The sequence below is a fragment of the Mirounga angustirostris genome, unplaced genomic scaffold (genome assembly GCF_029215605.1).
Source record: "Mirounga angustirostris isolate CCGP_5_RB_7025 unplaced genomic scaffold, mMirAng1.0.hap1 SCAF_6, whole genome shotgun sequence".
In the NCBI taxonomy this organism is placed as follows: domain Eukaryota; kingdom Metazoa; phylum Chordata; class Mammalia; order Carnivora; family Phocidae; genus Mirounga; species Mirounga angustirostris.
The window spans coordinates 77,862,098-77,877,858 of NW_026991714.1; the positions used below are offsets into that span (position 1 = coordinate 77,862,098).

The 15,761-nt window shown below is 37.7% G+C and overlaps 2 protein-coding genes across 3 annotated transcripts in view; both read left to right on the forward strand.

Moving 5' to 3' along the window:
* The window catches only part of LOC123846388 (zinc finger protein 84-like), a 29,457-nt gene extending 23,041 nt beyond the window's left edge, over positions 1-6,416 (forward strand). The window contains exon 6 of the mRNA XM_045877761.3: positions 1,645-6,416. Within this exon, the coding sequence (XP_045733717.2) occupies positions 1,645-3,875 (2,231 nt within the window). The 3' untranslated portion in view covers positions 3,876-6,416. The remainder of the gene's footprint in view (positions 1-1,644) is intronic.
* The window catches only part of LOC123846390 (zinc finger protein 33B), a 120,610-nt gene that overhangs the window by 2,401 nt on the left and 102,448 nt on the right, over positions 1-15,761 (forward strand). The gene's annotated exons all lie outside the window — the stretch shown is intronic.

Here is a 15,761-nt window from a genome sequence, read left to right on the forward strand (position 1 = left end):
TAAGAAGCCATAGATTGTAACTAGACCATTATGTGATGAACCACTAAGGAAAAAATATTCTGCTCATTATATTGTGGCCTGCTTATCACAGATCTGTTATCAATTATAAGATGCATTCTGATTTTAGAATGTTAAATATGTGTATATTGCATTAGATGAAGTACAGTATATATTACAAAGCAGTGCTATTTATGGTTGTGTTAAAAGAGCTCGTCTATTTTTAGATTTAGAATGAATATAAGTTTGAAAGTTTTGAAAGTGGGAAGATTTGAAAAGTCATTCTTGAAGGTTTGGAATAATGGTGTTATGTCATTTTTCTAGATACTGAATAGTGTACATCCTAGCCTTGGCTCTGAGTGAGAGAACGCACTTTGACCTTGTAGTCAAGAATGAGTAATTTAGGGCGCCTGGGTGGCTCAGTTGGTTAAGCGACTGCCTTCGGCTCAGGTCATGATCCTGGAGTCCCTGGATCAAGTCCCGCATCGGGCTCCGTGCTCGGCAGGGAGCCTGCTTCTCCCTCTGACCCTCCCCCCTCTCATGTGCTCTCTCTCTCTCATTCTCTCTGTCTCAAATAAATAAATAAATAAATCTTAAAAAAAAAAAAAAGAATGAGTAATTTAATGAGACAAAGAACTGACTAAACTGGTGCAGAGGATATTGACTGGGGAGTTGTAGAATGGCAGCTTGAAATTTGATGTGCATTTAGTTGGTGTAAATTTTGTTTGTTGTGGTTTTTTAGCTTGGGATAGACTTCGTTGCACTGGGTAGCAAATGTGGACAATGTTTTTTAAATGGTAAATCAACATAAATGTTACTCATTTCTTGGGATTTGGTTGGAAATATATGATCCTTAAATTTTGATAATAAACAGAAACCTGAAATGTGGACGTGTGAAATGTGAAAGATAAACCAAAATTAAGTATTAGTATTTTGGCACTGGTAATGCTATTTTATGGAAAAGTAAGTGAACACAAATGTGATTATCATGGTAGGTTCACCTGTTGAGTGGCTATAGTAGAGCAATATGAAAGTATCAAAGCCAAAATAGGGTGATACATCAGATCTATGTTGGCACAAGATTACTTATTTTGTCATTATTTTATACTTTATTTAGGGATGTTGGCATTCCTCTTGGGAGGGGAATTAGAGTACAGTCTGATGACTTTCCTTGAACATAAGGCCATTGGTGCATTCAGAAATTTATCTTGCTATTGTGTAGGAGGAATTCAACTGGAAGCATGAAAACTTGTTTGGGCGTTACTAAAAAATATAGATTTGAGAGTATTAGACCTAGTCTGTCTCCTTAATGTCTCTTTTTTCTCCATGAACACCTTTGTCTACTCATTTTTCTTGTGATTCCAATTACTTTTCGTTAGCTCAGTTGGACCCATCTTAACTTCTGTGATTTTTCTCATACCTGGATCTGTAGAATCTTCCATCCTCTCTTCGCTGCTTCTTGAATTTATGTCTTCATTTTCTTTCTTTTTCCACATATGTTTTCTTGAACTGGGTGGGAAAAAGGCACTTTGATCCTGAGGTACTACTGAAACCAAAAGTCAAATATATAATAGAACATTTGTATGTTAATCCAGTTCCATTGGAACTGTAAAATTCTTATGGTTTGTTCAATATTTTCATTTCTAGAAGACAGCAAAGCTTACCTAACAGAGGGAATCCAGAAAAACCAAGACAAATATTTGCCACAAGTTTTATTAAACAACAAAACAGTGACTTCAGAGAAAGTTTATGCTTTAAGAAAATCATCTAATATGAATACAAAGTTTATTCCTTTAAGAAAAATGCCTTGTAAACATGACTTACATGGAATGAATTTGAAAAATATTTTAATATCAGTTGGTAGTAAGAGAAATTCTTCAAGAAAAAAGCCTCCCATGTTAAATGTATATGAGAAATTACTTGATATTAAGCAGGAAAAACCTCATACTCAAGAGATTTCTCATGAAAATAATCAATATGAGAAAGCCCTTGGTCATAAGAATGGTATTACTCAGCATGTAAATAGTCAATCTTCAGAGAAGACTTTAAAATATGATGGTGGAAAGTCCTTAGGAAAAAAGACCACAGTAATTCCACACAGGCAAATTGACACAGGAGAGAAAATCTGTGAATATAATGGACATGGACAAACCTGTGAGAAGGCATCTCTCTTGAAATGTCATGGGGTCTCCTTCGAAATAAAACAATGCAAAGGCAATCAGATTGAAAATAATTTCAGCAGGATGTCACATTTCACTAAAGTTCAGAAAAAACAGAGACATGAGTGTCTATTCAAATGTAGTGAATGTGGGAAAACATTCAACTACAAGTCAAACTTCACAGTGCATCAGAGAACACACACAGGAGAGAAACCCCATGAATTTAATTCATGTGGGAAAACAAGTCACAAATCACCTCTCACAGACCATCAGATAACACATACAGGGGAGAAACTTTATAAATGTAGTGAATGTGGGAAGTCCTTTTGTAAGAAGTCATCTCTTACTCGACATGAGGGAACATATGCAGGGGGGAAACCCCATGAATGTAATGAATGTGGAAAAACTTTCTGCAAGAAGTCAGCCTTCACTCAACATCAGAGAACTCATACAGGAGAGAAACACTTCCAATGTAATGAACGCAGGAAGACTTCCCGCCGCCAGTCAGACATTAAGGTACATCAGAGAATTCACAAAGGAGAGAAACGCTTCCAATGTGATGAATGCGGCAGAACTTTCCATTGGCAGTCAGACATTAAGCTACATCAGAGAATTCACACAGGAGAGAAACCCTTTCAGTGTAGTAAATGTGATAAAACTTTCTATCGGCAGGCAGATGTTAATGCACATCAGAGAATCCACACAGGAGAGAAACGCTTTCAGTGTAATGAATGCGGTAAAACTTTCTATTGGCAGTCAGACGTTCATGCACATCAAAGAACTCACACAGGAGAGAAACCCTTTCAATGTAATGAATGTGGTAAATCTTTCCATCGGCAGTCAGATGTTAATGTGCATCAGAGAACTCACACAGGAGAGAAACGCTTTCAATGTAAGGAATGTGGTAAAACTTTCTATCGGCAGTCAGACGTTAATGCACATCAGAGGATTCACACAGGACAGAAATCCTTTCAATGTAAGGAATGTGGTAAAACTTTCTATCGGCAGGCAGACGTTAATGTGCATCAGAGAACTCACACAGGAGAGAAACGCTTTCAATGTAACGAATGTGGTAAAACTTTCTATCGGCAGTCAGAAGTTAATGTTCATCAGAGAACTCACACAGGAGAGAAGCCCTTTCAATGTAATGAGTGTGGGAAAACTTTCTATCGGCAGTCAGATGTTAACGCACATCAGAGAATTCACACAGGAGAGAAACCTTATAAATGTAATGAATGTGGGAAATCCTTTTACGAGAAGTCATCCCTCACTCGACATGAGAGAACTCACACGGGGGAAAAGCCCTATGAATGTAATGAATGCAGGAGAACCTTCTGCCAGAAGTCAGCCCTCACTCAACATCAGAGAACTCACACAGGAGATAGACCCTTTCAATGTAATGTATGTGGTAAAACTTACCGTCATCTGTCAGCCATTAATGTACATCAGAGAACTCACACAGGAGAGAAACCCTTTCAGTGTCATGAATGTCAGAAAGCTTTTCTTACAAAGTCGACTCTTATTAATCATCAGAGAACTCACACAGGGGAAAAACCCTTTGAATGTAACGAATGTGGGAAGAGTTTTCGTCATAAATCTACCCTCACTACCCATCTGAGAATTCACTCAGGAGAGAAACCTTATAAATGTTGTGAATGTGGAAAAACTTTTGGCCGGAAATCAGCGCTTACTCATCATCAGGGAATTCACATAGGGTAGGAACTCTGTGGCAGAAACTTGCTCTGTTTTTCCCAATACCCATTTCTCTTTGTGGTTACACAACTAGTCAAGATTTTCTAGCTTTCCTTCCATTCACATGAGGCCATATGACTTCTGAAACAAATACCAAGCTTGTAAAGGACCTCATTTGGAATTTTTCCTACTCCCATTTTTCTTTCCTTATCAAAGGGTAATGGAGATCATCCTCAGGGTAACTTGGGAGCTAATCATTAGAGATTACAGATTCACAGGTTAGAAGATACCAGGGTCCTGCGCAGAGTTCTGCCTTCTCTAACATCACTTGTAAGTTTTGTCATGAACTGGAAATTAATTTCGGATTTGTTCAGCCATTACATGTTTAGGGCTTTTTGTTGTCATGGTATATCCTAGCCATCCCTCATCTCATATACCTTGTGAATCTAATGAAGGTATGAGAAACACTGTATGTCAGAGAATTCAGTGGGCAGGGAAACTGCTCTCAGTATTCTTCATTTTAATAAACTTTGATCAAGTCAAGCATTTTGTAAATCAGAAATTTACGAATTGAAACACCCCAAAATGAAATGGATATAGGAAAATTTTCACAAAAATCTACATCTGATTGACCATCAGATAATTGAGAGTGGAATAAAAGCTAATAACTTGAAAAACATTTCAAGATTGATTTATCAGAGAATACATAACAAAAGAAAATTGTCAGTTTAGGAAGTGAGGAAAACATCCTCATCTAGAAATAATCTTATTCTGGAAGCAATGTTTTGGATGCAATACTAAATATCTTATTAATAATCTAACACGGGATATTTATTTGACCGTCACAGTCAACAAGGAATATGTAGCTTTGAGAAGGCACAAGTGAGTTGAGTCATCAAAGCAACAGTACTAAGTGTATATGTGAATAATATATGTAAACCCAAAGTAACAGCACTAAATGTATATGTGAATAAAGTAACAGCACTTTGTAAACATCAAAGTAACAGCACTAAGTGTATATGTGAATAATATATGTAAACTGAAAGTACAGCACTGTCTATGTGAACAAAGTAACAGCACTGCTTATTTACATGAGTAATAATAAGCCTCTGAGCTTTGTTAGGCTTATACATAGGAGTGTGCTCTTTAACGGCTACTTTCTATATGCTTGATTTTTGTTGTAGCCTCCAAAATAGTTATAGTAGGAACAATGCGCCCTTAGCTAAATAATTTTTGTAACATACACTACGATTTCTGACACTAAATGCTATTGTTGTCCCATCATATTCTTACACCACAGTATATATTTTTTAAAAGAAGCGTTGAATGCATGAAATACCATGTGTCATGTGTGTTTTCTACTTTTTGGTGGCACGTGTAAATCAGTATAGACATTGTTAACAAACTATTCTTTTAGGAGATGACCAAATAACGACTGATAAAATCAAGATTTACTTGAAGTATGCAATGATTCAGTACACAGTTATTTATAGTACACATCTGAATCAATTTTCAAAATTGGCCTTGAACATTAGTACTTATTATTCTGTACAGATTGAAAGCAGGGCCTGTTGAAGAAATTTTCCCCATTTTATATTTGTGTTATATCCAAAGAATATGCTTATATAAGTTTTAAGTGTGAAGGTCAGATTTTATGTGAGCAAAAAACTATCTGCATTTGTATTTAGTGTGGTAGAATGCCACATTTTCCCTCCTACAATTATACGTGTTTTTTTTCAGACAAGCTGTTCTATGTCTGTCACTTATTATTTGAGTGACCTATGTAGTGATTTAATTTCTGCCTCAATTTCCTCATCTGCAAAATGGAGATAATATTATCTACCTCACAGATACTGAACAGTTTGGGTCAGAGTTTTCTGTTATTAGAGCTAAAGGCATTTATGTTTAGAACTTGAACATTAGAAATAAAATGGTCTGTCATTCCATAGTATGAAATGTATTTCTGCTTCTTGAGTTGATACAAGAAAAGTCTTACTAAAACTTTGTATTTTGTCAGGTTTGTCTTTAAAACATACGAAACGTGTTTAAAGTGAATAGAATCGTCTACTGACCTTTTTCTGTTGTTGATTAAATATGGTATGAACTAAAAATCCAACTTTGTTTTTTTCCAAATGAATAGCCAGTTGATCTTTCAGCTTTTGATTCATTCACCCCTATTTCACTGATATGAAACCACATTTTTATTGTATAGAGATTTATCCTTTGGTGTGGCTGTTACATTTCTAGGCCCTGTATTCGGGTCCCCATTATTCTGGTGGTGCACAATCCAGATGGGCCAACCATAGGACACCACCCTACTGCCCCACACCAATGATTTCACTGCTCTTCACTCTCTGCTTTTTGCTGCTTTGTATAAACTCATAGTGAATTTCAGTGGTTCTAGTAACATTCTGTCACATCACGCTTTGTGCCTTATCCTGAACACTATTCCTTTATTAAAACCAGCATAATGGTTTTGAGTTATGTCCGTGTTTATATATGTAGCTCTTGTAATTTTTTAGCATCTTATACTCCGTTCTATTAAAATAACTTAATTCTGTTGAAAGGCATCTTGTTTCTAATTTTTCATGATTATAAACAATACAATTTTGGACATTGTGTACTTTATCCAGAGTAGAGCTGATCCTCAACCCACAGTGAGAAAAACGTTTTAGTGACTATAAATACAAACATTTGTTGAATCGATCAGTATTTATTAGTCACTTATTAAGTAGAAGGCATTGTACAACAGTGAATAAAATGTAAGTTCTACTCTTCCTGAGATTAAATTGTAGTGAGACATACCAGGGTTGTCAGAAGACAGAAACCATAGCAGTGATTTGAACAGAAACAATATGATCTAAAGCACTGTTAACTTGGTATACAGTTGTTAACTGGGGATCTGAAAGGCTAAAAGGGCACACTGAGATATAAAGATAGCAGGAATCGAAAAGGGAAAAATGAAACCCAAATGTATCACTAAGATAGCAACTGCAGGCCGCAGATACCAGCTCTAGGCTGGACAAATGAAGGGACGGGGTGGGGGGGGCCTCCCTCAGAGCTGAAGTGTAGGCCTCTGAAAGGAACCTGTCCCACTGATGTGGGTATCGGAGCCCAGAGGAGGGGCCTCTCGGGATTGGGCCCATACTGGCTGAGGAGAGAGTGCTGGTTGCCTGGCACTGGTTTATCTGATGGGGCATGATGACGCGGGTGTGCGAGTGTTAGAAAAACTGCAAATGGAATTTAGCTGCGTCTCTCAGAAGACCCCATGCCTGAATGGGGTGTGAAGCAGCATTGCTAGGGTGCTGACAGCACAGGATGTGGACGGAAAGCCCGGGAAGAAGCACGTCCCTTTGCCCTCCTCCATCCTTGCAGTCCTCAAGCATATACTGTTGGCCAAGCATGACAGCTGGTAAAACGTAAGTGTGGTTATAGTGGGAAAAGTCGGCTGACCCAACCCAGTCAAGCAATAGAAGTTAACATAAATAATACTGACATTTGGTATCATTCAATAGTATTGTATTTGTGTGCCATCTAATAGGATTAATACATCGGGATTAGTTTGTCACATGATTTTTTTGGAGGGAAGAAGTGATATGGGACATAAACATTCCATCTGTAGCGTTATTTCTTCATTTTTATTATTTTTATTTTACAAATAATACTGGAATATATTCTTTTTTCAAATTACAGCTATTCCTTTCTTTTCCCTTCCCTTCCAGCACAAGGACAGCAGTCCCATTGCAGGTCAGTGAGGTGAAGAGAGGAGCTCCACACAGAGGAACGGAGTAGCACTACTGTTCCTATCACAGAGACATGGGACACTGGGGAGTTGGTGGCTAAGGAGATTATAGATAGAGGAAATTGTTGGCGTGGTTGGAGATTGATTGCATTGAGGGGAAGATGAATGTATTGAAAATGGGAGCCAAGTTTCTCCCTGTTGAAGGTATTTATAAATATAGAAAGGTGGAAGATGGAACAGAACCCCGAGGTGTTGAATCAGAATTGGAGGTATTGGTAGGAATTGATCATTTTTTAAATATATGTACACTGATAGACCTAGATACATTTATAGGTGTGTGTGTACATATGTGGGTCGACACATGCACATGTATATGCAGATATACATGTGTGTATACAAACATACACATGCATGTGTGTGTGTGTATGAATGTCCTCCATACACAGATTTCCTAGCTCTTTATGCTGAGATTGCTCAGAAGCAACTCCATCCCAGGAGCTATGAGCACTAGCTTCCAGAGTTTGGTTTCTAGATACTGTCTTCCACTTAAAGGAAGCAGAAGTCCTTGGTAAATGCCTGATTCCAGACCTGGGCCTGGAAAAGCAGATGAGCCTAAAACATCTTCCTGTGAGAGCAGGCAAGGAATGGCTCAACGAATAATGGGGGCATAGCAAAAGTTACTATAAGACCATCTTGAAGATGCTCCTATTGGCCAAATCTGGAACAATTTGAACACAAAAATGAATAGTAACAATGGAGTATAACCTATGGTATAAAACAGAAAGCCATGAATCCATACTGAGGTAGAAATAAGTAAGTGGGGAGAAGAGAAATCTCTTCCTTACTAGTAAATGTATGAGGAATAATGGAAATAGAAAACCAGTATTTGGTAACCATCATAGTAGTGATTGATTATTAGTGACATTATTAATAGATACTAAGATTGGTGAGTGGATGAGGAACAGATTATTGGCATAACCTCAGAATATATCTCCACAAATACCAATTTCAAAGGGGATAATGGTGATACTATGGTGGGGAAACCTGGCAGACACCAAAATGACAAGATGATCCAGGCTAATACCACCATGGTCTGCATTGTGTGGCCCCTGACATACACACTGACCCATCTTTTCTGTGGTTACTACCAAGAAAGTCTGGTAATGAAGAAACACAGGACAAACCCAGAGTGACCAGATCCAGGACCAGAAAGGAAAGACTTTGTTGGGACAGTTGTTGAGATTGGAATGGGGTTTGTGGATTTGACAGTAGTGCTCTGTCAGGGTTGATTTTCTGACTTGCATATTTGGTTGGTGGTTCTGTAAGAAAGTGTCCTTGTTTTAGGAGAAGGCCTGGTGGAGTACTTAGGAATTGTGATGTATGACATCCATAGCTCTGCCTCATATACTCAGGAAAAGAATAATGATAACAGGATAGTTGATCAGACAGAGATACGAAGCAAATGCAGTGAAATGTTAACAGTTGGGGAATCTAGCTATGGGGGATATGGGAATTCTTTGCACTTTTCTTACAACTTACCTAAAGTTTGAAATTATTTCAAAGTAAATCTTTCAATCATTAGTTTTTTTTGAACCCACCACTTGTACATTGGTAGTCTTCCTTGCTGTAACCATTGCTATTAGTTCAGGGTGTAACCTTTAACATCTTCCTTTCCTGTATATTTAAAACCCATATATATGTACATAAAAGAATATATAAAAGGGGTACCATCTTACTTTAAGATTGGTTTTGATATCCAAATTTTAAATGACATAAGCATTCATGAAGTCTGGTATTTATTATTGTAGATGTTAAAATAATACAATTTCTGAATTATTATTAATTGTCTAGGATCGGAAAATGTTAAAACCGACTTCCCCAATGAAATACGAATTGTACCTCTGGTTGCCATGTGGTAATGATATTTTAACTAGGAAGCCTGAATGAATTTTATAATTTTTGGTATCCTGTGAATGGACCCCACTCCTGCACAAGTGCCCAGGAGGTCTTATGGGTGATTTGATGGGATTTGGGCTTCTTTTAAATTACAAATTGAAATTGAAAATATTTCTTAAAATCTTTAAAAGTCATCTAAATGAAGGAAATAAGAAGACCATCATTAGGCAAACCACACATCAATGATTACTGCAGACACTATCCATTAACAGATGCTAGTATTAAGATATTAATTAAAATGAGAAAAATAGTAACATTACAGCAGAAGACCCCGGCAGACATAACTTTAACAGAATGGTTAACGTGTCTCAGTAATAAGACATAGCAACATGATGAACTCCCTGATACGATGCTCTGCAAAGCACACATTTCTTAAGTGGTATTCTTGTCCCACACATACATCATCCCAATCATGAGAAAACATCAGACAAACACATAGTGGGGTCCATTCTACAAAATAACCAACCAGTATTCATCAAAATGTCAAGGTTGTGAAAGATCAGGAAAGACTGGGAAGCTGTCCCTTCAATCAAGTGACACTTCGCGCACAGAGTGCTGGTGTCACCCTCATGCAGCTCCACCTCGTCCTCCCTTCTGAACCTGGGGTCAGAGTCTTTGATGGCTTCTGAGAATGGCGACATCCTGCAGGTTTGCCCACTTCTTGGGAGATGAGTAACAAATCTGATCACGGAAATACAAGGTAAGCTCTTTTGGGGGGTTCTGTCTCTGTGATTTAGCTCTACAGAGAGAGAGCTCAAATAAGAGAGTTTTATCTTCCAGGTGGGATTCCTGTTCATTGTGCTGGGACCTGAGTCCATGAGAAAAATTCACTTGGCATGGAAACTTTATCCAGGGTGCCTTCAAGGTCCATTCATGTTGCAAGTGGACAGGATTTCCTTCTTACTCTGGGTGTGTGTGTGTGTGTGTACACATATATATACCACACCTGCTTTATCCATTCATCTGTTGATGGACACTTAGGTTGTTTCCATATCCTGGGTATTGTGAATAATAATGCAGTAAACATGGGAGTGCATATATCTCTTCAGTGTCCTGTTTTCATTTTCTTTGGGTATATATCCACTAGTGGAATTGCTGGATCATATGAGAATTGTATTTCTGATTTTAGGAAGACCATTCATACTGTTACCTATAGTAGATGTACTGACATACATTCCTACCACCAGTGTGCAAGAGTTCCCTTTTCTCCACATCCTTGCCAGCACATATTATTTCTTGTGTTTTTGATAATAGCCATCCTAACAGGTATGAGGTGATCTCTCATTGTGGATTTGATTTGCATATCACTGATGATGAGTGATGCTGAGCATCTTTTCATGTGCTTGGCCATGTAGATACCTACTTTGGAAAAATGCCTATTCCTCTGCCCTTTTTTTTTTTTGAAAGATTTATCTATTTATTAGAGAGAGTGGGGTGGAGGGGCAAAAGGAGAGAGAGAATCTCAAGTAGACTCCTTGCTGAGCATGGAGCCTGATGCAGGGCTTGATCTCATGACCCTGAGATCAAGACCCTGAAATCATGACCTGAACCAAAATCAAGAGTTGGATGCTTAACCGACTGAGCCACCCAGGTACCTCTCCTCTGCCCATTTTTAAATCAGATTTTTGTTGCTTTTGAGTTTTAGGGGTTCTTTATATATTTATTTGATACATGGTTTGCAAATATTTTCTCCTATAGGTTGCCTTTCATTTTTTTTATTGTTTCTTCTGCTGTGTAGCAGCTTTTGAGTTTAATGTTGTCCTACTTGCTGATTTTTTTTCTTCGGTGCTGTGCTGTTGGTGTTATGTCCAAACAATCATTACCAAGAAAGTCATTGTGGAGGAGCTTCTACCCTATGTTTTCTTCTAAGAGTTTTATGGTATCAGGTCTTAATGTTTAAGTCTTCAACCTATTTTGAGTTAATTTTGTGAGTGATATAAGATAGAGGTCCAATTTCATGTTTCTCCATGTGGTTATCTCATTCTCCTAGTACCATTTATTGAAAAGACTGACTTTCGGGGTGCCTGGGTGGCTCAGTTGTTAAGCGTCTGCCTTCGGCTCAGGTCATGATCCCAGCATCCTGGGATCGAGCCCCGCATCGGGCTCCCTACTCCGCGGGAAGCCTGCTTCTCCCTCTCCCACTCCCCCTGCTTGTGTTCCCTCTCTCACTATGTCTCTCTCTGGCAAATAAATAAATAAAATCTTAAAAAAAAAAAAAAAAAGAAAAGACTGTCTTTCTGCACTGAACATTTTTGGATCCCTTGTCAAATATTAGTTCACTGTATATGCATGAGTCTATTTCTGGACTCTTCATTCTGTTCCATTAGTCTTCCCAGCTATTTTTATGCCAATACTATACTAGTTTAATTACTACAGCTTTGTGGTATAGTGTGGAATCAGGAAGTGTGATGCCTTCAGCTTGGTTCTTACTCATGATTGGTTGGACTATTCGTGGTCTTTATGGTTCTATACAAATTTTAATATTGTTTTTTCTCTTTTGTGAAAAATGCCATTAAAATTTTGATAGGATTGCATTGAATATATAATTGGCTTTGGATAGTTTTTAAAATTAAGATATAATTGGCATATAACATTGGGTAAGCATTTGGTTGACAACATAATGATTTGGCACATATATATATTGTGAAGTGATTGCCATAATAAGTATAGTTAACATCCATTATCACAAATTGTTACAGGTTTTTTTCTTGTGATGAGAAATTTAAGATCTACTCTCTTAACACCTTTCAAAATACAATGCGGTATTGTTAACTGTACTTACCATGCCAAACATTATATCCCCAGCCTTATTTATCTTGTAACTGGCAATTTGTACCTTTTCAGCCCCTCTGCCCATGACACCCACTCCCCACACTCTGCCTCTGGCAACCCCCCATCTGTATTATGATTTTGGTTGTTTTTGTTTTTTTTTAAAGATTCCATATATAAGTGAGATCATACAACATTTGTCTTTCACTGTTTGACTTATCTCATTTGGCATAATGCCCTCAAGGTGTATCTGTATTGCAAACGGCAAGATTTCTCTTTTTGTGGCTGAATAATATTCCCATGTGTGTGTATTTTCTTTACCATTCATCTGTCCTAGGTGAGCACTCTCCCAGTTGTTTTCCCAACCAGGGCAAAAGGCACTGGGCAGGTTTGCTGGCTCTGTTGGTTCTGCAGTTCTTAGTAAGGACTGCGTGCCTGTTAATAGGTACACAGGTAGAGGAGACTCATTCTGGGTCTCTTGGCATATAGTGTTGGGTTCCACAACTCCCATCAACCCATTTTTGTTCGTGGATGGATGTCAAATTAGTTTTTTAAAAAGGGAGAGAAAAAGGAGGAACCAATGTCTTATGCTGCCATCATGCTGATGTCACTCTCTGGTACATTTTTTTTCTCACTTTTGTTTTAAGTAATCTTTACACCCAGTGTGGGGCTCGGACTCATGTCCCTGATATCAAGAGTTGCATGCTCTACTGACCGAGCCAGCCACGTACCCCTCTCTAGTACATTTTTTAAATGTGATCTTGTCTTAAATATGCTTACATAAACCAAATTCTTAATTTCAAAGTATTTTGTAACCAACCCCCTATGTAAGTTAGTATACCTCTACATTACCAGTTTTTTCTTTTTTTAGTAGGCTCCATGCCTAGCATGGAGCCCAACATGGGGCTTGAACTCAGGACCCTGAAATCAAAACTTGAGCTGAAATCAAGTGTCGGGCACTTAACCAACTGAGCCACCCAGGTGCCCCTCTACATTACCACTTTTAATGGTTACATAGCGTTCCACTATATGGCCTTAATTTATTTTGCTTACACAAACTTCAAGGACATTTTGTTTCTAGTATTTGCTTTTATAAATTAAATTGTGAGGAATCCTGTTAGTTTTAGTTATTGCCTCCTTACACTAAGCCTAGCATTCTCTACTGTGCATTGCGATATTGATGCTTGGAACTGTGTAAACCACATTTCACACTTGTCCCTGCTGCCTGTTAGGCTTTGCCCTAGGAGACCCTACAGGAAGTTTGGAGGACAGGGTTATGGGAGGAGCAACTTCCTTCTTCCTGTTTGCAGAGTGCTTTCCTTAACATCACCCTAGCAATGGCCCTTCACCTTGGCCACTAGTGGTACACTACAGCTTCTTTTTTTGAAGTATTTAAAAATTGAGATATAATTCACGTATCATTAAGAGCAGAAAATTCAGTGGTTTCAAGTATATTCACAAAGTTCTGCAACCATCACTAGGATCTAATCCCAGCAGGTTCGCTCACTCTCCAGCTTCTTTTAGCTCTCCCACATGTAGCCATATTGATCCCTCTCTGACAGCAGCACCAGCTGAGCGGGACACCCCTCAGAGGCATTACCCCACCATGCCCTTCTGACAGTCCTGCAGTAACTGGACAGCACCCCCTGAAGGTCTGAATTCCAGTTCTGCGAGGCTCTTCTCTCAGCACCTATGATACCAGCATGACCCAGGCACCTCCCCTGCTTCAGGTGTGGAATCCTAGTTCCTCAAGTGTGGAATCCTCTTCTGAGTGGCTACGTTTGAATTCTTTGACTTCTTCCATCATGTTACCCTGGGGTGGTAGCTGATGTCTGCAATTGTTACCCCTGTTACCTTGGTGTTCACTTTTGCCTTTAAAATACCTGTTTTAACCTGTTCTATTAAATTCCCTCTCATCATATTTGAGAGGTTTCTCTTCCCACCTGGACTCGGACTGATGTAAACATTCTTGTACGTACATCAATGAAAATTAATTCTATTATTATAAAGTCATGCATAGTTGTCTAAATGGAATTTCCCACTTAAAATTCCTTTAGAATTTGATTAAAAAAATGAGCCTCCAGAGAGTTTACATGAATTAAACTCTCAATAAAAGTGAGTAAGAATAAGTATTTTCTCAGGCACACATCCTAACTCTGTCTTACTCTTTTTATTTTTTTTATTTTTTAATTTTTTTTAAAGATTTTATTTATTTATTTGAGAGAGAGAGAATGAGAGAGAGCAAGCACATGAGAGGGGGGAGGGTCAGAGGGAGAAGCAGACTCCCCGCGGAGCAGGGAGCCCGATGCGGGACTCGATCCCGGGACTCCAGGATCATGACTCGAGCCGAAGGCAGCCGCTTAACCAACTGAGCCACCCAGGCGCCCTGTCTTACTCTTTTTAAAAATACGTTTGAGTCTTATACTCCAAAATGGTATCTTACTTATTCATAATTTCCCCAAATTGGAAATTAAAGTCACTTGACTGGGAAAGAGATAAGTGAAGTGTGGTAAATTCATACCGTGGAGTAGGACTTGGGAAATAAAAGCCAACAAGTGTATTGATACACTAAACAACATTAATGAATCTTAAGTGTATTGTACTAAGTAAAAGATAGCAGATTCATAAGATTACATATGGTAAGAGTCTATATATGTGACTTTCCAGAAAAGGCAAACTATAGGCATGAAGAAGAGATAGTAGCTGCCAAAGGTTAAGAAAGTTTGACTTCAAAAGGGTAGCATGAAGGAATTTTGGGAGCTGTGATGAAACAGTTCTGTATTTTGACTGTGGTGGTGGTTACACAGATCTATGCATTTGTCAAAATTCATAAAAGTACAGCAGAGTGAACTTTTATACAGAAATTTAAATTTAAATTTAAATTTAAAAAAAATTAAATTAAATCTCAATATCTTACATGTTTTTACTTAAACATTTGCATTTTTTCAATTCTCATAATGGACTTTTATATATATTTGTCATTCATTTTCATTTTATATATATATATTTGTCATTCATTTTCATTTTATATACCTTTGTCATTCATTATCATACTAGTGCTTAGTTCTGTAGCCCATTTTAAGTTTTTCTTTCTATTGATTTAAAGATCTCTTTTTAAATTAATATATCTTTTCTTTCAAATAAAAATATAATATAAAATTATAATTTTGTTTATTTGCTTTTAACTTTTTTAAAAAATAGAGCTGAGTTGTTTGTTTTTTATAATGTATCAGGTACTAAATTTATGGTTTCTATTTTTGGTGTCACAACTTGTCACCTCTATTTTTATTCACACTATTAGTGTTTTATTTTAAATCTGGAATCCATGTGAATTGTACCATGTGTGATCTATGTACATAACTTTACTCCAAATTGTTGGGAAGGGATTGCTTTTGGAATATTTCATTCTTTCCTCAGCGCTTTGAAATGCTACATTTATTATACTA